The sequence below is a fragment of the Sprattus sprattus genome (genome assembly GCF_963457725.1).
Source record: "Sprattus sprattus genome assembly, chromosome: 10".
Classification (NCBI taxonomy): domain Eukaryota; kingdom Metazoa; phylum Chordata; class Actinopteri; order Clupeiformes; family Clupeidae; genus Sprattus; species Sprattus sprattus.
The window spans coordinates 28,043,780-28,070,979 of NC_137908.1; the positions used below are offsets into that span (position 1 = coordinate 28,043,780).

The 27,200-nt window shown below is 47.2% G+C and overlaps 2 protein-coding genes across 2 annotated transcripts in view; both read right to left on the reverse strand.

Moving 5' to 3' along the window:
* On the reverse strand, positions 1–4,352 carry LOC308371282 (uncharacterized protein; the record flags this gene model as incomplete). The annotated part of the gene is made up of 3 exons (XM_080846127.1): positions 1–1,892; positions 3,299–3,343; positions 4,280–4,352. The coding sequence occupies 3 exons, from the start codon at positions 4,350–4,352 to the stop codon at positions 631–633; spliced, it is 1,380 nt and encodes a 459-aa protein (XP_080702253.1). The 3' UTR covers positions 1–630.
* Positions 4,353–4,896: 544 nt separating this feature from the next.
* The window catches only part of magi1b (membrane associated guanylate kinase, WW and PDZ domain containing 1b), a gene marked incomplete at its 5' end in the record, with an annotated part of 114,856 nt that continues 92,552 nt past the window's right edge, over positions 4,897–27,200 (reverse strand). The window contains 9 exons of the mRNA XM_080846793.1: positions 4,897–5,153; positions 6,188–6,331; positions 7,128–7,215; positions 7,583–7,676; positions 11,273–11,476; positions 13,409–13,711; positions 20,836–21,028; positions 23,310–23,401; positions 26,157–26,406. Of these exons, the coding sequence (XP_080702919.1) occupies positions 4,965–5,153; positions 6,188–6,331; positions 7,128–7,215; positions 7,583–7,676; positions 11,273–11,476; positions 13,409–13,711; positions 20,836–21,028; positions 23,310–23,401; positions 26,157–26,406 (1,557 nt within the window). The 3' untranslated portion in view covers positions 4,897–4,964. The remainder of the gene's footprint in view (positions 5,154–6,187; positions 6,332–7,127; positions 7,216–7,582; positions 7,677–11,272; positions 11,477–13,408; positions 13,712–20,835; positions 21,029–23,309; positions 23,402–26,156; positions 26,407–27,200) is intronic.

Sequence of the window (27,200 nt, forward strand, 5' to 3'; positions counted from 1 at the left end):
TATATTATTTTTTTATTTTGAACATTATCATAATTTTATTTTCCCTTCATTCATTTAAAATGATCACCTCTGAATGTACACATACTGCAAACTGTCAAAAATATACAAACAAATGCAGGCTTGTGCTATACTCTGGTCCAATGTAAAAAAAAAAACAGTGGCACTGAGAGGAACGATAAAAAGAAAGACACCGAAACTGTAAAGACATGCACAGCATTATGTCTGAGCACCACTGACAGAGCTGGTTGGTGCATGGACATGTCCTTTGGAGGGGGGAGGGGGATAAAGATTAGTCAGACAGTAGTTAAAAAGCCTGTCTCTCATCAAACAAAAAAAGGTCAGTAATGGTTCTGTTAGGCACATAATTGTATTTCGTACATATTTGTTAACTTCATGGATCACCTTTAGCAGGAAAGAAAGAAAAATCACCACCTAAACCTGGATAATCGGGGGGAAAAAGACCATACTTTTTTTCTTGCAGTGTTTTTCAAAGTTCTGAAGCTCTGTTAACGAGCACAAAGATGTCCGATGGGTAGATTCGTTTCTCCTGGGTCCATGTTCCCCACAGATGAAGGGGCCGCGCGGTTGGGAGGGAGGGAGGGAGCCGTGCAGTGTTGCAGAGAGGCTTGGTCAGATGCTGAGGTCTTTAGGGTTGTCTTTGTGTGTGTTGCGTTTGGGCTCCGGCAGGGTGTTGGACACTCGGCCGTAGGCGGGCCTAGGCACCCTGTAGTAGTCTGGTAAATTGCCCTCGTCTTCCTCCTCTTCGTCCACGTAGCTCCGCTCCGGAGACAGATCCCTTCCTAAGCTGCGGGTTCTGTAGCGGGTCCCGAGGGTTGCGTTGCCGCCGAGATGGTCCTCTCTCTCCGGGGAGCGGCCCCGCAGCAGCGTGCTGTAGCGGTTGTAGGACGAGTTGGGCGTCTGGACCCTGGGCAGAGTCTGTGCTGCCTGATCACGCTCGCGCTCCACGGCCTCTCGGTAGGCCCTCTCAATGGCATCTCGCCTGCCTGAATCCGTGAGGAGGCTGTCTCCCCGGTAGGCACGATCCATGGACGAGGGCCCCCGCAGGAGGCTGGAGGCGTCTCGCTGCAGGGTGTCCCCGCGGTTCAGGCGCTCCAGAGCGCCCGCCTCCGTCAGGACGCTCTCTGTTCTGGAGGGCGGTGCTGGTGGTGGAGGCTCCCTCAGTGCCACCTCCTCCTCCTTCTCTGGCTTGGTGTTGGCCACCCTCTCAGCGTAGGGGTCCCTGGATTGGGTGCGGTACCTGTTGGGGGACTGGTACCTGTAGCGGGGGGGTGAGCTGCGGCGGTGGGGGGAGCGGTGCGGGGAGCTACGGCGGTGAGGGGACCTGTGAGGGGAGCGGCCCCGCTGGGGAGACTTGTAGCGGCGGGGGGAGGTGTGGCGGTGGGGTCTGCCAGGTGAGCGGCCACGCCCCCGACTGTGGCGGCTGTCCAGGGTGTTTTCTGCGCTGCGAGCACGCCGGCTCTTCTCCGGTGAACGGTGCCTCCGGTGGTGGCTGCTGCTGTGGTGGTGATGGTGAGTGCCTCTGTGGTGGTGGTGACTGTGGGAGTTCTCAGTGCCGGACTTCTTCTTGTCGCCTTTCCTCTTGAACAGCCGGTTGGCGCCGCTTTCCACCGACTTGCTCTTGCTCTTGCTCTTGCTCTTGCTCTTCTTGTCGGGCGAGCGGTGGCGTTGGTTGGAATGGTGGTTGTTGGCGCTCCGGCCGGGCTCCTTCTTCTTCTTGCCGCCGTCCCTGGCCTGCTTGTCCTTGTTCTGGGATGGTTCATGAAAGTCTTGTGGATAGCTGGACCCCGATGTTGGGTCTATCTGACTGTCGGTGGGTGCACCGCTCACTTCCGGAAAGTTTTGGGCGCTGGTACCGGGGCCGCTGCCGGGGGCTGGAATACACACATGAGGGTTACATGGGAAAACACAACGTTAGGGTGACAATCTGACTGGGAACTGATGCACTGTTGCCAGGCAGAACACAAGCCGAAGGGCTCGAGTGGACGAGAGCAAGAGTGGAGCCTCATTTAGTGTTGGCAGGTAGCACATGTTCGAGAAATGTAAGTATCTGTGTGCAAGCAAGCAATGGATGACACATGGAGCAGCCCAAGCTTGCTGGAGGAAAAGATTAAATCATGGATTTCTAAGATGTATTTAGGTTTAAGAAACCAAAGCCAATTAAGCAGAAATGATAAAGGCACTTTATCAAGCACACAGAAGCCATGTTTTATATTTAGCTCTGGCACCACAATTAATTCATGCGTTTGCATGCTCACGCAATGCTTTTCATCTTTCATTAATGTTTCATTCAAAGGACAAAACCAGGATGGTATTTTTAAACTGACTTATGAAGTACATAATGCATGAGCACAGTTTGATGCAGTTTGGAATGGGGGCTAAAAAATGTATTTGGATTTTTTTTGTGTGTGAGCAAAACCTGAGCATACGAAGCCACTGCAATAATACCAGAGCTCGCTCTCTCCCTCTCAAAAAAAAAAAGGAATGTGTAGAAATTAATTGAGCATATATACAAGCTAATAAATCTGTGATGCACTTCAAATCAATAGGTGAGAGATGAGAGGACTGAGAATTAAAGCTTTGGATTATTTGGTAAAAATAAAAACTGACATACCCGTGGTGTGTTCTTTTCTTCTAGAAGATTTTTGAACGGTTATTTCAACTTCACATTTTTAAAAAGCTACTATTGTGCTATTGTGTCTCCGTAGTTCAGGAATTGACTGAGATATGGCCAAATAACGCACTTCCTCCGTTGTTATTGTGTAAGTAAAAGTCAAACCTCTGTTAGATCATGTTTCCTCCTATTTGTTCAGTTGTTCGGAGGTGTTTAACATGCAAATATTCAGGCACTGGAGGAGAGAGTACTCTCTGAACTTAGGTACCCTGAATAATAATTGTAGCGTGGTATGCTGAAAGATGACTGAAAAATGTGTACGGTCACAATGAACTAGACCATGTGACTCACCCCCAAAAATAAAATAAAAATAAAGAATAAGGCCATGAACTGAATTGGTCACATCATCCGCCTGAAAATCAAACATGAATAAAAACAGGACGCATGAATTCGTCCCCACTGGTCAAGATAATGGGCGGGGGGCAGACAGATGGATGGTAAGCAACACTTTTTCACTGCGCTGTATTGCATTCTAGGTGAATGGTTTTATCGGCACGATGGAGCAGCGCGCCTGGAACGGTGGCCACAGCACACAAGACACAGCCGAGAGGAGGCGGACTGACGGACGGACGGACGGACAGACGGACGGACGCATGAGCTACAAACCGTGGTCTGATTCTGGCCCGCTCCAAAGGCGGTCGCCTCCCCAGGCTTTTCATTCCTTACAGAGGTGGCAAGGTGGGGTGCGACCATCGCTGAAGGAGGAGGAAGAGGAGGAAGGAAGTAGGGAGGAAGAGCCCAGTGATAAAAAAACGAGAAGAAGCAAACACAAAGGAATGGAACAGAGAGAAGAGCAGAGAACATTAAAAACCGTGAAAACACCAAGTAGAAGAAAAAAGGAAATTATCCCCTTGCTTTTTCAATGAAAAAAGGTGTTTATTTGTTTAATTAGTCAATCAAAGATAGAGATTGTCCAAGAAATGTCCCCACCCTTGAGTGAAAAATCAACAGTAACAGAGAAAGCACTGGATCCAAGCCCCCCCCTGCCCACACACCTACACACACACACACACACACACACACACACACACACACACACACACACACACACACACACACACACACACACACACACAGCCCAGCAGCATAAGGAGCCCAACCCCACAGACACAGTGAGATGCACACACACAACACCATATGAAGCACTTTACATTGCAAACAGAAAGAAAAACTATCAGAGAAATGTGGAAGGATGCAAAAAAAAAAAAAGTACAAAATGTTACAAAAATATACAACCTCACAGAGATGTCATATTGGCGCAGGACAAACATGTCATATCACATTCTTAACTTGACAAAAATACATGAATGAAAGCTTCAAAAAAAGGCTGATACTTTCAAAACCAAAAAAATGCATCAAGATGAATTGTGGTACTTAACCAAAAGATTAATACAGTTGAAATGATTTTTCCATAAATATTATGGAAAATGGCCTACACAAAGAACAAAACTAACAAAGAAAATAAAAATGATTGACCTTCACTGACAGTATCATGCAGAGATATCTTTTCTGATTAATAAGTGGGTCAAGTCATGATTCTGTACATAGAAAAAAAACAGAAGAGTCAGAAATTATCTTTTTCATTACAAAAATGGAACATGGACATGTGGAGGTCTCCTGGGGAGTAGTATTGTCTCCAGTCTAACTCAGACGTTGCCATACAGGGACAGTTAGTGAGCATAAATCCAAGGGCAGTTGTGAAGATGAGGAGTACAGTATTGTGACTTCCCACTGACATGGTTACTAGAATGCGTCCTTGCCCCCCGCCCCACTAGAAGCTGCCTACAGGCTTATCTCAGTAGCTTACATTCACTTTTAATAAATATTATAAATATGTTGATTCTGCCTTGCTGACGTTGAAATGCAATCAAACTAAGTGTTTATCAAGTTCATCCATCTTTTTTACAGCGTTAAAAATAGCATCCAAATGTATGACTGCAGATCAATAAACATACTGTAGAACCAGTTGAAAGAAGAAGAAAAAGAAGAAAAGAATTCTCTCGATCTTTTTTTGTTTGGTTTCGATGTTGATTCTTGATGTGTTATTGTGTGCCAATGACGACAGACCCCTCCCCCCCTCACCCGACAAGTGTCCCCTTATCCCCAGTGTGGCACTCAGACGTGAAGAAGAGGATGGCAGAGAAAAAAAAAAAAACACCACAAGGCAGCAGGAGGAAGGCCCAGAGCCCCAGCACGACCGGAAGCCAGAGGAATCCCCCAAGTCACCACACTCCCCCCCCACCCCCACCGTGTGCCCTCTTCCCGTGGCACCTCAGGGGGTGAACATGGGAGAGAAGGGAATGTTTTCGTAGATTGACCCACCATATTCCGGCACGGAGCCGTCGCCACGCTTGAGTACCAGGTGCACCCGCCGCCCTCCGTTTTTGATCAGTTCGATGGCACGGGCGTGCTTCATCCCCTTGGTGCTCTCGCCATTGATCTCCAGGATCTCGTCGCCCACCTGCGAGCACACACGGAGCGACAGAAGAACAAAAAAAGAAATAGAGAGAGAAAGAACAGAGGAGTGGCGGAGGCGGGAAGAGAGGGGAAAATAAACATGATTAAAACAACGGATCCTCTTTTTCATTAGCGACTCGTTGCAATACCCACAGGCTTCCTGGCGGCACCTACGACTCCAGCTAGCAGCGAGACTGAGCAGGAGCTTTATTTTTTTTTTTCCTTCCCTGTTTCTCTCCCATTTTTCCTTTTTTCCCCTCCTCTCTTCCTGCTCTCCACGCCTGGAGTTATCTGTCAGTGTTCCATGTCAGGGGAATTCTGCGCAGGGCAATGACGGGTCTGGCACTGACACCTCCACACGCACAGCCTCACACTGCTGCAGCCGCTGCTGTTGCCTGCAGTCTCCAAACCCAGTAATAAGGCTTCCCTTCAACCCACTGACAGACTCCCCATACAGCAGCCTCCTGACAGCTACAAGAGCCAATATCCACACACGTACGCTCTTCACAAATATGGCATTAGACACCTCGGACAGGCCTACGAAACACTAGCCTCCTCTAATGTGGCCCACTGCACTACTCTATAAGCATACTAGCAGGTCTGGTAAGAAATAAAGAGGTTTGTGTGAACTTTCAGTGTCTTTACAGATAGTGAGTGTAATTAGCAGATCTCTGCATGGCAACAGAAAGGATGAACACAGAGATGCGGGGCTGCCAACTCTCACGCTTTTGGAGTGAGGCATGCTTTTATGTCCTGTCTGACGCTAGCATGAATTTTCTTTCAAAATATTCCATTGACTTCAATGCATCTCACGCCAAAAAAAATACACCTGTTCTCTGGTGCCAAGTCAGCCTTGAATGTTGGCAACTCTGGAGATGATGGGGTTATAGTTAAGGTGGTGGAGAACTGGAGCCAGAGGAGTAGGAGGACATAAATGGACAAGAAAGAGAGCAGTAAGGCTAGAGGGAGGAATATAGAAAAAGAGTAGAGAGAAGAGGGAGGAAGATGGGGAGAGGGAGGAAGTGGTAAGCGGCGTACCCTCATCTTCCCGTTGCGGACTGCCGCGCCGTCCTCAGCCAGCCTCAGGACGTACAGGTCCATGTTGTACTCGCGCCCGCCACGCAGGCTGAAGCCAAAGCCTTTGCTGTCGCGCTCCAGGTCCACTGAGTAGAACTCTGCGTCCTGATACAGCCAGACGCCAGACAGACAGACACACACACACACAAAGGACAAACAAACAAGTGAACAAACAAACACAAGATGAGAGGCAAAGTCATCAGCTTTCCAGCCAGGATAGTGGTGGCGGCTTCTCCTCTGTTTTGCATCACCTCCAGCAAAGTCACACACACACACACACACACACACACACACACACACACACACACACACACAGACACACACACACACACACACACACACACACACACACACACACAGAGATAAGAGAGCCCTCTGAAGTATCTGGATGAATAATTGATGCGTCTGGGCTGGGTAGGTATTTTTGGGTGACTGGAGGGCAAGTGACAGGGCGTCACAAGGGCACTCCAGCAACCCCTCACTAAGTCCCTCTACGCCACCTACGCACTCCTCAGCGTGCCCTTATATAACGGCAGAAATAACTTAAAAGGGCCATTGCCCTGGAAACAAGTAGCCTTAAAGAGTTTGCCATTATCTAAATGCACCTTCGGACTACATGCGCTTGGAGATAAATGAGATAACATTTGACCAAGCATTGCCTTTAACTCTCCCACAGGTCAGGGCAAAGGAAACTTCATAACAGTCAAGTGCAAACCAGACATCTCGACTGCCCGAGCACATAACACTCAAGTTAGCAACACTTTGGGATGGTTTGACGAGTGAAAACTCGAATAGAATAGACGGCCATTGAGCTGTGTATTGTTCTTGATCATAAGGGGGTTTGTATTGAGAGCAGCTGTGGCTCTCGTGGTGTTGGTGGTGGTGGTGGTGCGGGCAGTACCTGAGGAAGGGCCTGGTTGGGAGCCGGTGGAGGAGGAGCCTGGGGAGCTTTGAACTCATACGACTCCTGTTTTGGTTTTGTGTTGTTCCTGGAGAATTGAGCAAACAAGTAAACAAACAAACAAACAAACAAACAAACAAAATGATTGAAATTCTTCATCTCATTCAATTTGCTGCACATTTTAAAATATCAATAGCATACTGACACATACACAGTGGATGATTTATCCATCTACAAGTTGTGAAAAATGAGCACAATATTTGCTCGATTTAAATGAATGAAAAACTTAATAAATCTTGGGTCAAAGCAGTGTATACGCAATACTCTGTACAAAATGCATTGATAGACAAAATGTGATTGATACCTTTAGGTTTCCTGAGGCAACACAGAAGCACAGTCATCATGGAGGATGAGGTGTGTGTGTGTGAATGTTTGTGTGTGTGTGTGTGACTTACCTGGGCTCAGGTGCAGCTTGCTGCTGAGGCGTGTGTGTGGTGGTGATGGTGGCGATCTTCTCGGCGTTGGTCAGCAGTGACGCATTGGAGGACTCTGGGGAGGAGGAGGAACAGAGCATGGCGAGTCAGAAAACTGGAGCTCTTTCATGAAGCCACTACAAAGGCTCACACACACAGGTGTGTGCGTACACACAAACACACACACACACACACTTTATGTCCTCACAAATTTTAACATTTTATTTACTGGGCATTTTCACATTCATCTAACTAAATGTGTTAGCATTTCTCTCAAATCGGATTACTGCACGTCCAATAAAGAACTTGTCTGACTGAAAGTTCCACCGGTCGTACATCTACATGAACACAGGAGGCCGTCATGAGCGTCTCCAGCAATGTGTGCCTTATTGGCCGATACGGTTTTATTAGCTGCTTAATTGGTGCACCTCTAATCACTGCCCAGGCTTGCTTTACTGGGCCGGTGAGGAATGACTGCATCTGGTGCGTACTCCACTCCAGTCTCCATCACACCTATTATGCAAATGAATCAGGGCTGGTCATGAGAAGTAATAGAACCATGCGCCATCTTCTTTACGAGCAAATTTCATTCTGCCTGCTCCACGCAGCCCCCTCTCTGCTGTCATCAACATCGCATGCCCACTGTGGCCAGTTTTGCCTGGACAGATCCCTGCAACAGCCAGGGTTAATCCCATTGGCTCATCTCAATTTCTACCCCGCCCACATCCCCATTCCCAGCGAATAGGGTGGTGTTCTGGGCTCTCTGCGTCTGAAATCTCCTTCTGGCCTGCTGAGCCGTCAGTGTCAGGGAGTGGCCGGAAGGGGCTTTTTCATGAGTTCACCAGCCCGTGAATCTCAGCATCTTCTACTAGCATTAGCAAGTCTGATGAACGGCTTCACCCTTTGCTCATTCGACCAATGACAGGGTGTTTGTTTCTCTTGCTGAAAATCATGTATGGTGCTCGGGCGTGCATGTGGACCTATCCCTTGTTTCACAGATCAATTGCCAAAGGAGGGGGACATTTTTTCCCCCCCAGACACATAAATGTAATTTAATTCTCAGACCACACCGACCGTGGGTAGAAAATAACCTTGTGAGGCGTCATGCAATCTCACTGGGACCTGTGATTCCCGCTTTCAATCTGGCAGGACTATGAGGCGTCTGGCTCTGGCAGATGAAACGGCAGCCTGCGATAGCGGCGGATCTAGTGCTACGTACAGCTTCATGCATTATGGCTGAGCGGTGCGGGGGGGAGCAGGAGCTCTTGCTAAAGCTCACTGTGCGTGTGTGTGTGCGTGCGTGTGTGTGTAAGAGAGTGGAATAGAGAAAGCCTGTGTATGTGGGTTGGAGGGTGAAAACCATCCAAAAATCCATTGGTGAATGACAACTGGCCTTGGATAAAAAGGTGATTTCCACACACACACACACACACACACACACACACACACACACACAGACACAGACACAGACACACACTCACAGACACACACACACACACACACACCATTCTTTAAAATACTGATTTTTGCTTCTTGCTTGCTCTCGATTTTGTTCTGTCTTTCTTTCTTTCCCTACGGCTTTTTTCTGCAGCAATCTCAGGCTATAGCAGAGCTCAAGTGAGCTCCCAACACTTTCATCAAACATGAAACACACACAACTAAAAAGAAACATGAAACTTCTCCAGTGTCTTAAGCTCATTTGCATGAAGCCTAGATTCACTGAATAGGGTTCATTTTTCACACAAATCGAATCTTTTAATTTGGTAAAGACGGAGCCTGGTAACGAGAGATTTGCGTAAAAACGGAGCCACCAGATTGTGTGAACGGGCTGTAGTATATACCCCACGCCTGTGGGTGGCGCTTTAGCGCTGCTACATACAACTGAAAAAACTTGAAAAACGTAGAAGAAAAGACTAAACAGCACACGGTTAAACACATTACACAAGACATTCAAGCTCCAATTATCAACATTACATTATGGTGGTTAATAAAATCAGTGGTCAGACTAAATTAATTATATTTTCTATTGATAATAAACAGTTTTACATGTTGTACTGAGTTTGGAACAGTACAACATGACATGGCTGTCATCCCATTTCCCATGAGGCTTTGCTCTGACCATTCTACATTAATATATGAAGAAAAAAGCTAATTAAATCGCTGGGCAATTTATATTTGTGGTCATGAAAGTTATGTAATGTCTGAATAAAAATAATTAGATCAAGATAGGAGGCTAAACCAAAATCAGTAGGCTGGATTAATGAGAGTGAATTCGAGACCCACCACGAGTGAGATGTAAACGGAGAACAAGTGATATATATATATTGGTTGGTGATCACGGGGGGCAATGACGTCATCAGGTTGCGTGAATCCGTGCGGACAAACACCAGCCCCCGTACTGAGTCAAATCTACTCACTTTCTACCCCCGATTCGGATCGTTGCGGATACCGTGTGCGGATAGAGAGTGTTCGTCTAAATGATAGGGCTATCTGTATTCTGAACTTTACGGACGCAGACAAACTAGACTTCATCTGTACATGGCCTTAAGAAAGTCCAACTCTTCTCTGCATTACGCTGGCTTTAATTAAAATGGAGGAGGAGCCCATTACCATCACCATCACTCGCTGTGTAAAGGGTATACTTGACTTTGTTGTTGTGTTTTAGTTTGTGTGTTTGAATCAGTAAAGGGTATTGTTGACTACCGGTATATTGTGTTAAGGTTTGTGTGTTGGAATCAGTGAAGGATATAGTTGATTGTGTTGAGTTTAAGTGTGTGTGTGTGTGTGTCTGTGTGTGTGTGAGTAGAGACGCAGACTGAGTTCAGGCTGAAGTAAAGAGATGAGTGTGTGGTAACAGATGGAGTATTCTCCTCTTCAAATGCAGACAGACCAGCTGCTTCAGCACATGCTCTTCCTTCCCCTTTCCCCTTCTCTCCCTCCATCCCTCCCTCCCCATCTCTCTCACTCCCTCCCTCTCTTTCTCTATCTCTCCCTCCTCATCACTCTCTCCCTCCCTCTCTCCCTCCCCATCTCTCTCTCTCTCGCTTTCTCTTCCTCCCTCCCCTTTCTCTCTCTCTCTCTCCCTCCCTCCCTCCCTCTCTCTCTCTCTCTCTTCCTCCCAGTAACTCTCTCGCTCTCCCTCCCTCTCTCCACATCCTTCTCTCTCTCCCTCTTTCTCCCCATTTCTCACTTTCTCACAACTCTCGCTCATCTCTGATCTCCCTCCGACTCTCGAGTCAAATGTTGAACCATTGTTATTCACAGACAGCTTGTTCTTGCATCCATGTCCCTCCACTGATTCGCCAACCTAGATATAGATGTTTTCTTAGTTATGTAACTTAAATGCTGGCTACATGGGAAACCGACGAACTCTCTCAAAACCACTTCATGATGGCCAATTATAGAGAGTGCCTGAACGTTCAGCCAATGTTCTCTACACCTCCCTCTTTCTCTCACAGCATTTTCGGATTATTCAATTGCGTATTTACAATTCTGTGCTGAGTTTGAGATTCCCACAGCTCTTTAGCACAGAGGTAGGATTAATGCATGGAAATCAGTTCCCAAAATGCTTGAATGGGGTCAAAAAATAATCTTTCCTTCTTTTCTTCCACTGTAAGTGAACTTTACAGTTTTCCACATTCCACATAAAAATTCCAGAGAATTCCGACTCACCGTCACCTGGGATGATCCGGAGCGTGACTGTGTTGCCAGCCTCCTTGATCAGGTTGACGATGTCGGAGTGGGACTTGTTGGTGATGGAGCAGCTGTTGACGGCCAGGATACGGTCGCCCACCTTCAGCTTGCCGCAGCGGTCTGCCGGACTGCCCTCGATGATGCGCCCTATTTTGTGGGGCATGGCGACACACGCGTTTCCAGCTTTGTTGGGCACCAGCGTTTCATTGTGTGTGTGTGTGTGTGGGAGAGAAGTGTGGATGTTTGGGTGGTGAGAGGTGGAGGAGGAAGGGGGTGGGATCGAAGTAGAGAATCGCAAAAGGAGTGAAATGGACAGGAAGAACAAGGGGTAAGAGGAGAAAAAGGAAAAAGAAAAATACTTTTTAAAAGGGTTAATTCACCAAAGCCACCAAGCAACTCACTATGTACAGACTGCCTGCACACCTGCCTTTTTTAATGGAAAGCACTGATTGACAGGACAGAGAAAGGAGACGTGCCCACATACACCCTCACACACACAGTACCATAAAGCATCAAACACACAAGCGGACATAGCATGCTTTAAGTGTGTGTGTGTGTGTGTGTGTGTGGAGTGTGTGCGCGCTTGAGCATGGGAGGGCCGTGCAACAATATTCAGTGCAACTGAATGACAGGTTTTTAAAATAATTGTCGCTTTTTCAGTTACACTTGACAGGCTCTCAGAACTAGCTCCCTCTGCACTCACCGGGTGAAATGGTCTTGGGCAAAAGAGCCTTTTTCACTTTTAACAAGTGGCTCTACCTAGCACCTCAGACGAGAACCCAGCATGACTGATGCAGACAGACACACACGCGCACACACACATGCACACTAACATGCACACACACACACACCCACAGAGCCAGTAAGAGTGACGGCTTTTGTGTTGTGCCCTCCGGTCTTTTCTGCCTACGGTGCACATCATCAGAGCTAGCTGGAGTGTCTAAGCCGTATCATTATAGAGAGAGCTTGCAGCTTGTTTTGATGTCATCTGGAGCATGCAGTGTTTAATGCGCGGAGCATGCAGTGTTTAATGCGCTGAGCAAACAGAAGAGGATCGAATAAAACCCAATTTTTCTCCCCTTCTAATATAATTTCCACCCCACTTTCAAGTAAAACTTCCATGTTCCATATCTGTGTTTTCCATTACAGGGAAAGAAGCGGGCAATTTCTAAGTGTTGCCCGGAGAGCTCGAGGTGAGTCAGTTGTAAAAACCACTGCCCAGCACCATAACCCAGAAACACTAAGAAGAGAGCCCTACAGGTCCTACAGTGCAGAGCAGGTGGAGGAGCAGCGTAAGGGTGTAGGTGACCCTTATTGCAAATAGCCAGAGGGCCAGCATAGTACACAGCACACCAGCACAGACACCAGGACATGCAGAGTGACAGAGAGCTGGAAGAATTGGATCTACATGTGTGTGACGTCTTTATGTGTGTGTGTGTGTGTGTGTGTGTGTGTGTGTGTGTGTGTGTGTGTGTGTGTGTGTGTGTGTGTGTGTGTGTGTGTGTGTGTGTGTGTGTGTGTGTGTGTGTGTGTTTGTTTTATGTGTATATAAGACATGGCAGTAATGAAACACTTAAAATCACTTTCACAAAATACACAATTCACCAATTTCTTATTCTATTCTTTTTGTGAAGAATATGAGTTGTACTGTATTTGAGGCACAAACTGAAAAGAATGAGTATGTTTGTGTGGAGGTGTGTGTGTGTGTGTGTGTGTGTGTGTGTGTGTGTGTGTGTGTGTGTGTGTACAGTGCCTTGCATAAGTATTCACCCCTTTGGATGCTTCACCCTTTCATTGCTTTTATAAATCAGTCATGGTCAATATAAGTTGGCTTTTTGGACAAAAAAAATCACAAAACAGCCCTCTTTGATGTCAAAGTGAAAACAGATTTCTACACAGTTATGTAAATTAAATAAAAATATGTAACGAAAATAAGTGATTGCATAAGTATTCACCCCCTTTAAATAGACTGACCTAATTCAACAGAGGTCCAGCCAATTGGTGCTAGAAGTCTCACAATTAGTGAAATGGGGATCATAAAAGGGTAAAACATCCAAGGGGGTGAATACTTATGCAAGGCACTGTATGTGTCCACACTAGCCTTCATTATCTTACCAAAGGTGGTGCCTGCCTCTGGCCTGGAGACGGACGAGACGATGACAAAGCCGAAGCCCTCGCTCTCTCCGCGGCGGATCTCAACGTCGTACGGCTGCACGGCCGTGTTGACCACAGCAGTGCCGGGCCCTCCTGCACCGCCGCTGCCGATGCCGCTGGTGCTACCCGAGCCGGAGCTCACCGTGTTCAGGGAGTTCTGGGAGCCCTGTGGCGTGCGCTTCTCCTCGGTTAGCGAGGGGGCGTGGTTGCTGCTGTGGTGGGACGAGGCGGGGGACGGGGGCACCTCCCCATCCACTTTGGCCACTGAGGAAGACGAAGAGGAAGAATACCGGATTAAACAGCTATTGGTACCGGAATCAGAGCTTCCCATAAGTTCCCACCATGCAAAAAGATGTCTTAACAATGTACTATGCTCTGCTACCCTAGAGTTTAGACTGTCAGGGCACACTGAAAAGTGGATGGTCAGTAGAGTCTGTGAAACAGAAAATCAATAACAAGTTAATTTAGCCTTGTACTTGGCATGGTTTTAACGCTCGTCTTTGAAACCTGAATTAGTCTGGAGACAAATGGATGGATCAAAATTGAATTATGTTTTAATGTAAGGGAGTACTAGGGCCGATGAACAAATCAAGGTTATAAAATAACCATAGGCTGGGTGTACTCTGAATTTTTCTTATAACCCTTTTTGATTATTAGCTAGTTACCTTTTTATGTCTGACAGTTTAAGGTCAGAGACAGAAAGAGAGGAGAAGAAGCAGCCGGAGAGAGCCATTCTCAACAACTTTACCTGACACATAGAGTTGAGGCACACAAAAAAATGGGTTGCAGAATGGGATTGTTACCGTAAGTGCATGTAGTGTTTATAAATAAGGAAATGAAAGTTATGTGCAAGTTTATGAGAAAACTGAGGGATGACATGCTCTGAAAAAGAAAATGGTCCATGTGGAGAAAAATGTCTTGTTCTATTTCGGTTCTACTGACCGCCAGAGGCGGTGCTTTAAGCACTGGATGTCATTCACGTTTACGTGTAGTTCGAGTATTTGTATCAACAAAATCACCTGTGAACTGGGTGACATATGCCTTCGCCCCTGTACTAAAGGCATGCTCCCCCAGGTCACGACCCTTAATTATTCTCGCGTCAGGTGAGTAGGTGAGTATGTTCACTCCACAGGTGAGTGTAATCATGCTAATCGTTTGGAGTCTTGCAACCTTCGGGTAGAGCTGCGAATTCTCGCCCTCTTAAGACTACGATTAGCATCAAAAATCAACATTTGCAGGGGGCTACAGTACAGGTGTTTCTAGCCTTAAAACTGGTAGTTAAACCCACTCGCGGATAATCCGGGAAAACGGATAACCCGGAAAAAAGGTGAGTTGTCTCTTCTATTGTTTTACCGTGTGTAGTAGTCATGCTCGGGTAATGGTTTGAGGCAGTGGCCTATCGGAATTGTGTTTCTCGTTTTACGAACCGATAGTTGAACCCACTTGTTAAGCGAGTTATGCTAATACAGCCTATTATGCCGTTTATCGTGCTCACGCTGTATACTGCAGGAGCCTAATGAGTAAAGAGGCATGGGTATCAGCAGTTTATAGGTGTTTATCGCCTTACAACTGATAATTAAACCCACTTGTTGCACGAGTGAGTTCCTCGCATAATAGTTCCCTACTATTGTCTGTCACGATGAGATACGGCAGTCAGTATAGGTGTTCTCGCCTCACGACTGATAATTAAAACCACTTGTTAAGCGAGATGGAAACCCTCGGCCCCTGTCGGCTTCGTGTCACACTATCTGCAGGCTACAGGTGTTTCTCGCCTTATAGCTGATAATTAAAACTACTTGTTAAGCGAGCTGGAGCCCTCGCATAGTTTGGTTTGTACCGTTGTTGTTTTGAAGATGCAAGCGGCGTTCTAGCCTACTTGCCCCTGTCGGCTTTGTGTCACGCTATCAGAAGGCTACAGGTGTTTCTCGCCTTATAGCTGATAATTAAAACTACTTGTTAAGCGAGATGGAAATCCTCGCATAGTTGGTTTTGTACCGTTGTTATGATGAAGATGCAAGCGGCGTTCTCGCCATAAGCATTCAATTAAGTAGGCTAAACGAACAGGATCTGCTCCTGTCGCTACCTACTGTTTGGGTAACTGTTAAAGCTATGTTCTACGCCCCGAAATGTCAGTTCTAAAAGCAGGTATGTTTGCGGAACTGTTAACTATGGTGTTAAAAGCGAGTGTGTCAGCTCTTAAACAGGACAGGATTTCTGCTCCTGTCGGCTTGGTGTTAAACGTTATAAGCAGGCTACGTTTACCTACTGATGGGTGACTGACGGGCTATGCCCGCAATTTCAGTTTTTTAATCCATCTATCTTTGTAGCTGGGAGCGAGTGTGTCCACTCTTAAACAGGACAGGGTTTTTACTCCTGTTGGCTTGTGTTAAACGCTATAGGCAGGCTGCGTTTACCTACGGACAAGTAACTGACGGGCTACGCCCGCAATTTCAGTTCTAAACCATCTATATTGGTAACTGGTAATGGGCGTGTCCGCTCTTGAACAGGACAGGTTTTTACTCCTGTCGGCTTTGTGGTAAATGCTATAAGCAGGCTACGTCTACCCACTGATTGGTGACTGACGTGTTACGCCCGCAATTTCAGCTCTAAAAGCATCTAATTTGGATAACTATTAACGAGTGTGTCCGCTCTTAAATGGAAGCCTACCTTACATAACGTAGGAGGAATCATTGCCGCGATCAAGTTTAATTTGTGTGGTCAATATTGAGGCTTGGTCCATAATAAACTGCCTAGTTTGAGTGGGTGATTGTTCTCCGCCCCGCAAACTTCAGTTGTTCAGCATTTATTATTTGGTTCAGATGACTGTAGAGTGGGTCCGCTCTAAAGCAGTTCATGATTTACGCCAATCGGCTTTGTGTTAAACACCATAAGCAGGCTACGTTTACCTACTGATCAGGGACTGAATGGGCTATGCCCGCAATTTCAGTTCTAAAGCATCCAAATTTGGTAATTGTTAACCGTTGGGTCCGCTTTTAAATGGAAGCCTATCTTACGTAACGTAAGAGGAAGCGTGCTAGTGCTTTCACTACAGCGGCTTTACAGTGTCCTTCGGAGGTGCTCCCTCTACAACGGTCACCAGCTTTGAGATCCTCAAAGAGGATATTCTCTCCACCAGGGCTTCAGAGAGGCCCCTATTACTCTCATCCCAGTTCCCTGGGTACGAGCGACACTACACTGAAGGGCTCCGAAAGAAGCCAAAACATCAGTTAGACCCACATTTAAGATGGCAATGACACGTCTAGGGTTGGATATTATACCCATACAGACCTCTCCTCAGAGTGCCTTTAAAAAAAGGCATCTCCATCTTCGGCTTTTAATGTTCCGCCCTCGCCCCCATATATCGAGGAGCGGCAGAGATGCTGGGCAGATCCCAGACGGTTCTCTCATCTCCCAGGAGACTAGAGCCCTACCCAACATGCAAGATGCATCTGCCCAGGGCCTTGCTAGCATGCCCAATATTGAACCAGCCGTTGCTGCCCGGGTGCTGACACCTGGTTAAGCACTCCGGCCTGATGCTCGCTGCCCCGTCCACAGTGCCGTTTGACAGACGACTACATGGTGAAATCCTACTACGCAGCACCGCGTATTGCATGTCTTGGGTATTCATTGTCACACCTGGTACTAGCCCTGTCCCAGACATTGCAGACTTCTGGGGATGAGTCCTCTGCAGAGTCGGAGTGACACCTCCCTGCAGGTGTTTGCCTACATGACCATGGAGTTGGGTAGGCAGTGGCCTAGTTAACCCAGACCCAACGCCGGATATGGTTGGCCCAGTCTCCACTCTTGGAGCCGAGCAGGAAAGCCCGATTGTCTCTTCCTCCTGTCATTCCTGGACAGATGTTTGTCCTGCCGCGCAGTAAGCTCTGGAGTGCAGCCTACAGGTTACACAGTCCAGACAACAGTTGCCAGTCTGAGCCGTGAGGCTCCTGGCAGACAGAGGCCCCCTAGGGTTCGGACCCCGACCACAGAGGTTCCATGGGGTCAAAATGACCATCGTCATAGACCCAAACAGGGCTCTGGCTCTACGTCAGGAGATCTTGGATCTCTTAAGAAAGGCGCCATCAAGCCATTAGACAGGCTGGCACAAAACAGTGGATGCTACTCCGCTTATTTTATCATGCCAAAGAAGGGCGACGGCCTTCGGCCTATACTAGACTTGAGACGGTTAAACACACATCTCAAGGTTAAGATCCCACATGCTGTGTGCAGCGGATGTGCTGCAAGGTATCAAGCAAGAAGATTGGTTTACAACCATCGACCTAAAGGATGCATACTTCCACGTCCCTATCACACCTCGAAACAGACAGATTCTTCGTTTTGCATTCGAGGGCAGAGCTTACCAGTTCTATGTGCTCCCTTTTCGGGATCTCCCTGGCACCACGGGTCTTCACCAGATGTGTGGCAGCGGCACTGTCCCTACTGCATCATCAGTCATTTCAGGAAAGTAGGGCTCTGGCCCTCAAGATCATTTCTGAGACTGCTGAGTATGCTCACAGCGGCCACGTAGGTGTTCCCTTGGGCCTTCTGTCTTTGCAGCCTCTTTAAAATTGGCTGAACGATCTTGGCTTGCACCCCACTTATCACAGGCACAAGCTGGTCAGAGTCACTTCCAGTTGCCTTACAAAGCTATGGCTGTGTAGGGGAGAGGCATAATCTCACCCAGAGGGTTCCCTTTGGGCCCATACCTTCTTACAGAGGAGCGGTGGCCACCGATGCCTCTATGGCAGTGGGGGAGCTGTATGACAATGAAAGGACTTTCAGAGGTCTCTGGAGTCCTTGGAGGGAACACCACATAGATGTATTGGAGCTGCAGGTTGTCCTGCTGACGCTCAAACATTTTCTTCCAGTAGTGGTAGAAAACTGTCCTGGTAAGAGCAGACAACACGTCAGGGGTCTACCAGGTAAACCACCAGGGGAGCACTAGGCCCAGACAATCCTGGAGGCTGCCCCAACAGCTGTGGCTGGGGGCCTATCTACTCTTTCTGAGCCTGAGGGCAATGCATTTAACAGGCATTCAGAACACGGCTGTGGATGTGCTATCCCAGCAGCACCCACCTCCTGGGGAATTGAACCTCTAGAGAGGGTGGGATTGAAATAACTGTCTATGAAGACCGCTTTTCTCTTGGCCAGGGCATCGGCTAAACAAAAGCCAAGCCAAGAATGGCTATATTGGAACCCTGGAGGCACAGGGATAACTTTGTGGGTGAATCCGGCCTTTCTTCCAAAGGCGATTCATCATCCTACTGAAACCAGCCGCTCAGGCTGGCTGCTTTGAGCCCCAGCTCAGGATGACGAGCAGGGACATAGCCCCTACCTGTTGTGCCCAGTGAGAGCACTTAGGGCTTAGATTGATATGACTGTGGAATTCCGCCAGTCTGATTCACTGTTTCTCTGTCATGTTGGACAGAGGGGAGGGCACAGCTTATCCAAACAACGACTATCACGTTGGATTGTGGATACTATTATTTGTGCCTATAGGAGCAGTAGTCTCCCGGTCCCTCAGGTCCGAGGTCACTCAACTAGGAGTGTACGTACATTGCGGGCGGCCCTAAGAGGTGTCCCCCTTCAGATATCTGAACAGCTGCGTTATGGGCATCAGCCTGCACATTTGTGAGTTTTTATAGGGTTAACGTGGTCCCTCATAACCCAGTGGCAGTTGGTGTTCTTCCTACTTCCTTACAGCGGGAGTAAGGTAAGACTTCCTCGTGACTTGGTTGGTATTAGTCATCCAGTGCTTAAAGCACCGCCTCTGGCGGTCAGTAGAAACGAAATAGAACGCTAGGTTACGTATGTAACCATGGTTCTATGAGTTTCGGATGACCGCCAGAGCTTGGCAGTCACTCGGAATATTCGCAAGAAGATTGTCAAGGGTCGTGACCTGGGGGAGCATGCCTTTAGTACAGGGGCGAAGGCATACGTCACCCAGGTCACAGGTGATTTTGTTGATACAAATACTACACGTAAACGTGAATGACATCCAGTGCTTAAAGCACCGCCTCTGGCGGTCATCCGAAACTCATAGAACCATGGTTACATACGTAACCTAGCATTTTGAGTAAGATGATAATAACTAAAAAGAATAGAAAAAGTAGGACTGGTGAAAAAAACTTGGTCTTGGGTAGCGATGATGAACAAATTTGTTAGAAGGTGTGGCTGCCAACATGTTTTCTCTCGCTGTGTTAGAAATCATTAAGATTTTGGATAACACCCACTGAAACTTGATTGTAGTTCCAGCGCTCAACATTGCCTTTCTCCAGGAGAACATTTTCATAACCAGCCGCAGACATGAAGCTGTTGACTAATCAGACAACATTGCAATAATAACATGCAGCCTATGGGGAGAGTGGCTGAGCCATCTGCAGAGCTCTGACCTATTTTTCCATATCTCGGTATGTCGTGTCTTAGGGAGGGAAAACAAAAAGAGAGAGAGAGATCAGAAGATCAGAAAAGGTTGGGGTCTTCACCACCTAAGGCCACCTGTAGCCTCGCCATGTCCCCAGTCTTCACTTCCTATCAGCTCTGATACGTGGCAGAGATCCGAGACTCCCTCAATCACGTTTATGGCCCTCTATTTTTTTCCCCTCAAGGCCAGGCCCCTCTGCAGCCATTTTCCCCCTCCTCCCAGGCTCATGATAAAAAAAATCTTGTAATGCGTTTCGGCAACGGCCCGCTCAAGTTGCGACAAAATGAAAAATGGCCACCAGTCTCCCCGAGGTCATTGCACTCCATGCATCTCCGGCTGTTACATATGGAACTGAGAGCTGTAGAGAGAATAATTAAGGAAGAAGTCTCCTGCGCTCCCATTAACATGTGCTACAGTATGATATCTAATTTAAATAAAAATCTGTCCGGTAAGGAGTGAATAATTAGATCACACTCTGCATTATTCAGGATTCTATTAAGAGTTCTGAGCGTTAGCGACGCTGGAGACTCAGCGAAGGACAGAACCAGAAATTCTCCCACCAAAAGAAAAGCACTCTTTAGTACAAGCGAAATGAATAACACTTTTTATCCTGTGCCACGCAAATGCCAAGGAAGAGCCACGCTTCTACAGGCTTTGCATAATGCGCTCCCTAACAATGAGCTAGAACGTAAACTCGGCCTGTAAGTTCCCACGATGCTAATGCGCACCACTTTTTCATGGCGTCAGCAGCGGGCTCAGGTTTTTCTGTGGCGACAGCACCCAAGTCCACAGTGCCACTGGTGATTCAGAACAGTTCACCAGGAGTTCACCTTACAATGAGTGCATGAGTTTGCAATCAAAGCAATGTATCTAACTTTGGAATATTAACAGCACCAACTAACACTGGAAAGTGCCTGAATACTGAAAACTTCACACAAGGTTTTCGACAGGTGTATTTCCTTACCTCCGAAACCAGTCTTGCGCCTCACGGTCAGGTTGACGTGGCCCTGCTTGGCTGCCTGTTGCATCAGCTGCACTACAAGCTGATGGGACTTCCCCACCACGGCGGTACCGTCCACGCAGATCAGCTCGTCCCCGGAGCGCAGCCGGCCATCCTCATCGGCCGCCCCGTACTTCACAATATGGCCGATGTAGATCTGAAAGAAGTCGGGGGAGAAGGAGAGAAGTTGTTGTTTTGTGCGTTGGCTTCATGCCTGCGTGAGCTTCCACAGCGTTCCAGGGAACACCTCATCCAAGCAATCCTCCAGGTGGTCTACTACTTCAAGCCCTTTTCTGGCTGCCAACAAACTAGCACCTAACGAGCAAACCTTTTGGGTACCTAGGAGTTGTTTTATTTCAAAAGCTGCAGTGCATGAACCAACAGATAAAAAGGCAGAGGGAGAACGTTGCTCTTGGACTGTTTAATGGAGATACTGGTGGTCTGAAAAGAAGATTTGGTAACACTTTCTATGAAGCCCAGCGTTATAAGGCCCTATAAGGACATTATAATGGGCCTTAATAATGACTTATAGCGATTGCTACAATGACTTATAGCTACTTTATAACTACGTATAATGTCTTCATGATGACTCATAATCACCTTTATGATACATTATATCAGTTCATTATGAATGGTTATAATTAAAGACGGAATAATGCATTATAAATATGTGACTGTCGGGTAACACTTGCTATGAAGCCTGCCTTTATAAGGTCCTATAAGGACATTAATGATGACATTTAAAAGTAGCTATAACTCATTGTAGCACTCTTTATAACTATGTTTAGCATCTCCACAATGACTCATATCCACTGCTCTGAAACATTATGTCAGTTAATTATAAATGGTTATAATCTAAGATAAAATGATGCATTATAAATATGTGATCATAGGTTTGTGTGGGTAATCATGAATCCTATGAAGCCTGCATATATGAAGCACTATAAGAACATTCATAATACCTTTAAAAACTAGTTAAGTCATTGTGGCACTCATTATAACTATGTATATAGGTCTTCACGGCACATCATAACCACCTTTGTGATATATTATGCATATTCATTAATGGTTATTAGTATGGTGACTAGGCTGCTATACAAACATAGAATATTATAAACTTTTAGAAGATCCTATAAGTGGACTTTGTCAGCTTTAAGTAAAGTGACAAAAGGGTGGTGTTGTTATGAACAGATATGAGATTATATAAGTGTACTTTGTCAGCTTTAAGTAAAGTGACAAAAGAGTAATTTTGTTTTAAACAGATATAAGATTATTATAAGAGAAGAGAAGAGAAGATAAGGCATTATGAACTTGTTAATAGTGCTGACAGTAAATACAACAGGATACAGATGAAAACCCTTTTATTTAAATCAGCACTGGCTGAACATAGCCCAGAACATAGCATTGTAAGGGTGTTAAAAAGGGTGTTAAAAATAAAAAAACACAAACCTATGATCACATATTTATAATGCATCATTTTATCTTAGATTATAACCATTTATAATTAACTGACATAACGTTTCAGAGCAGTGGATATAAGTCATTGTGGAGATGCTAAACATAGTTATAAAGAGTGCTGCAATGAGTTATAGCTACTTTTAAACGTCATCATTAATGCCCTTATAGGACCTTATAAAGGCAGGCTTCAAAGCAAGTGTTACCCGACAGTCACATATTTATAATGCATTATTCCGTCTTTAATTATAACCATTCATAATTAACTTATATAATGTATCATAAAGGTGATTATGAGTCATCATGAAGACATTATACGTAGTTATAAAGTAGCTATAAGTCATTGTAGCAATCGCTATAAGTCATTATTAAGGCCCTTATAATGTCCTTATAGGGCCTTATAACGCTGGGCTTCATAGAAAGTGTTACCGAAGATTTTTTCTCTCTCTGATAAACTGAACTACGGGACATCAAAGAGCGCAAGCAGCTACAGAACTGTGTGTGTGACCACATGCTTGCAAACTGTTTGCCTTGGCCAAATGTTTGCTGCCAAGAATGAGGGTAACAATATGGTGTGCAGCAATAGACAAGAAAATGGATCATACCGGGAAAAAAACAATCTGTGAAGTCTGCACATACCATTACTGCCAAGGCTGGTCCATTAGATTTGGAAAAAACTTCAAAGACTCAGAATTTGTTCAGTGTCTTTCCAGCCAACAAAGGCAAGCGCTGGTAGAGGCTCTGAGACGAAGCTTAACACTCACCATCACAGGTAATTACAGCGATAACTATTTGCACTTTGAGAAAATGGCTTCTAAACTATTAAAGCTTTAGACTGTGGCTCATATTTGAAATGGTGGAATACGGTTTAAATGATTATCTTTGAAAGATAGCAATGTAAAAACCAGCATTGAAAAAATCTGCAGAGCATAGCTGAGCAAGAAAGAAGGGTTTTGAAAAAGAGGGGGGTAGCGGTCACTTACCGGTTCCCCAGCTTCATTTCCTCCCAAGATCCTGAACCCGAAGCCTGTGTCCTTCCTCCACAGGAAGATATCCTGCTCCTGAGAATCCGGCACTGAAAAGGAACACAAGGCACACAGTCAGACCAAACACATCAAGAACACATTCCAAGCGTCGGCACCCGAGTTCCACGTCCCAGTTTGCACCATTTGGAGTGGCGGCTGAAGGGGCATGCTTGGAAACACACAGAAGCGGGGCCCCTAATAGTCGGACGAACATGGCGCCTTGCTCCGATCAGATACGCAGCCTCACTGCAGAATCGAGTTTCAGCTCCATCGATCGGAGGTTAAATCAGTCTTACTCTACGTTTTCCGACCCGATATGCAGCCCGGGCCAACACAAACTTCAACAGAGAAAAGCTCCGAAATGAAATGCAACTTCAATGACTCATAATAACAAAATCAATTTTTACTGGCAAAAGTAGAGCCCTCAGGGGCGCAGTAATTCACGCGAGCTTATTATACAGATGATTACATAGTGCTCGTTAGTCAAGTCAAACAACAGGAGAGGCTCCAATATTGTCTTGCGATGCTCCACATGACTTGTTTAAATAGCGAGTCGCAATAACATCGTCCCAGGGGCTCTTCAGATGCAGAGCTGTGTTTGCCTTGTCCATAACGCCCTTGGCGATCAACAGCTTCATGATGGGGGGTGGGGAAGAGAGGACAAGCAACACATTCCATGTCACATCACTCAGAGCAAGTGACAGGGGAGCTGCCCTCTCCTTCTCTCACTCCCTTTTCAACCTGCACAAGCAGCAAAGTTGAGCTAAGCCTGCAGAGATGAGGAGGATGTCTGCAGCTGTACTAGCAGCTCATGCCCTCTCCCGCTGCTTGGCAGAGGAAATAAGGACGAGGCTAAGTAGGACTGAGCACAGACATCTTTGGCTCACCAGCGGCTCTGGAGGCTGCCACTGAGGAGGGGAGAGCTGGCGAAGAAGCCCTGCGTGGGTGGGGGGTTGGGTGGGGGGTCCCTGAGTGTTGGTCCCGGCACAAGTCCTCCAGTGCGAGGAGATAGCGAGGCGGTGGGGAAGAGATAGCGGGCAGCTTGGGAGCCGGAGCAGCTTGGGCTGCAATCTGTTCGCCGGATCAACAATTAAGCCTGTGGTGAGAAGCCATTACTCTTTCTGAGGAGTGCCCGGCGCTCAGGTACAGCAGCCAGTGCACTCACTGTGCAGTCCCCCAGACCAGACCAGCCGAACAGAGACGCCAGACAACCGTGCAAAAACAGGAGGAGGAAGAGAGAAAAAGAGTGGGTAAAAGAGAGAGAGACAAAAAGAGGGATAGAGAGCAAAGGAGAGGGAGAGAGACAGGAAGAGGGATAGAGATGCAGCAATAGAGGGAGAGATGGAGAGAGAGAGAGTAAGGGAGTCATCAGTGGCTCCAAAGCAATACAAAATGGCTGCCAGTGGGAAACCAAGGCTGGGCAATTTTCCCATATCAGTCCATCTCCATTTAGCTCCTGGAATGATTGCAGAGAAGTCACCAAATTGTACATTACAGCATGCCCTGGCCTTTAATTTAAATTCACTTAGGGAGCAGACCCTTAATGGAGCTTCCCTCTGCCACTTAGGAGCTCCCTCTTCATCCTGTGGGAGTTTGGCGCGCCTTCCAGCAGATCTCTCAGTCCCCGAACAGACTGGGATAAGTCATCGGTCTCTCTCACTGCCCTGCCTCAACAAATGGACTCAAGGCCACCATTTAGCCCTGCCTTAAACAAAAAGAGTCCACTGAAACACAGAAAAACACATAAAGGTGCTGGTGACTCATGCCTCTCTTCCGCTTGCGCTCTCTCTCTTCCTCTCTCCCTCTCCCTCTCTCTCTCTCTCACTCTTTCTCTCTTTCTCCCTTTTTGCTGCAAAGCAACTCATTCTTATTCTCCATGATCCTTTCAAGTGAAAAATTCAGAAACTCTTCGTGCCGTAGGTAGCAATACTGGCCCCAGTTTTGTCTCTTTCCGGCTCTTCAATAATAGAACAGTGCCACGAGAGTGCGGGGAGGAAGGTGGCGAGGGAGGGAAATTAGCCGCTGAAAAAATCCAGACCTGTGATCCAGCTCCACAGGCGCAGCCTCTCCTGATAACAGCTCTGGGAGATTCCTGTTCATTAGGGGGATCTGCACCCCCCCCCCCTTTACCATCCAGAGACACAAACAAGAAGCATGGCCTCAGCCGTCTTCCACTGCCGCCAATCACACACACGTTTGCCCAAAATGGGGCTTTAAAAGGGAGCACTGGTGCGTGTACATGTGCTAATGGCTATGCGGATAGCAGCTGGTCAAGGGCGACCGACGCACGCACACACACACACACACACACACACACACACACACACACACACAGACAGAGCACTGACTTCGGTGAGAAGAACAAGGGGGTGGGGGGGACAAAAATAGATGATGAACTGCCGGGCCGATATGGACGTGTCCCCTTTTCTTCCCGGCGCCAAATGACTGAGCTAACATTTCACATCAGAGCCTGTTTAGTTCAAAGGTACTTCAGCGGTGTAAATATGGCCCCTGCCCTTCACTTCAAACGGCCCCCTGCAGGGCCACTCAAGAACACACCTGGGCTGAGGGCCACAGCCACAGCTGAGAGCGAGTTACTCAGCCTTCAGGTGAGAAACAGTTGCACCGTCAACCCAACAGAGAAGGCAAGCATTGATATCCCTCAACAGACTGTAACCCAGTAAGACAGAAGGTACAAACCCAGAAAGAGGAAGGAAGGAAAGAAGGAGGAGGAGGACGAGGCGAAGGAGGAAGAGGAAGTCCCAGCCAGCGGCATGCACCCTCCACCAAAACATAATTACTTACGCCTACTTTCATACATGCTCCTGGACTGGGCCCAGATTTTGAAGGGGTCCGGCTTCTTCTGGATGGTCCCGTCTGCCGGCGGCTCCTGAGGGGGCAGGCCGGGCAGCGGCTGGGCATGGGGGGGCGGCGGGGCGGCCGTCTCGGTGGCCAGGGCCTGCGAGGCGTGAGCAGGCGACTCGGTGTGCACGCTGCGGTGGCTGGAGGCGCTGTGCTGAGAGCTGCCCTGACTGTCCTTACGCTCCAACTGCTGCTGAAGAGAGAGAAAGAGAGAGAGAGAGAGAGAGAGAGAGAGAGAGAGAGAGAGAGAGAGAGAGAGAGAGAGAGAGAGAGAGAGAGAGAGAGAGAGGAAGAGAGAGAGAGAGAGAGAGATAAATAGAGAGAGAGGGAGGAAGAGAGAGAGAGAGAGAGAGATAAATAGAGAGAGAGGGAGGAAGAGAGAGAGAGAGAGAGAGAGAGAGAGAGAGAGAGAGAGAGAGAGAGAGAGGGAGGAAGAGAGAGAGAGTGGCAGGCAGGGAGAAGAGAGATGAGATAGAGACAGAGACAAAATGACAAAAAATAAAAGAGAGGGAGAGGGAATGACCAGAGGAGAGAGGGGGAAGAACAGAGAAAGAGGAGAGAAATAGAGTGAGAAATGGGGGATAGAGAGAGAAAAGGTTAAAGAGAACACACAAATAGAGACAGAGGGGCACAGGGAACGATGGGGAGTTTGAGATGGCGATAAAGAAGAGGGCACAAAGAAGAACAAAGAGAAGAGAAGATGAGAGCGCAATAGTGATGGAGAGGGAGACAGACACACACATGAGGAGACGCAAAGAGGACACGGACTTAGAGCACAAATGAGGGGGAGATGGGCTGAGATGGTACGATACAGAAATAATGGGAATAAGCTGACAGAGGGTGAAGGGGAGACAATCAAGCGTGCTTATTGCTGAAGCTCCTCTAGCCTGGCCGCTTATCTGCCGGGACCCCTTAAACTCTGTCCCATTCTGCCATATGCAGAAGGGATTTACACAGGAAGACCCAGCACCACCATTTTCAAATCCA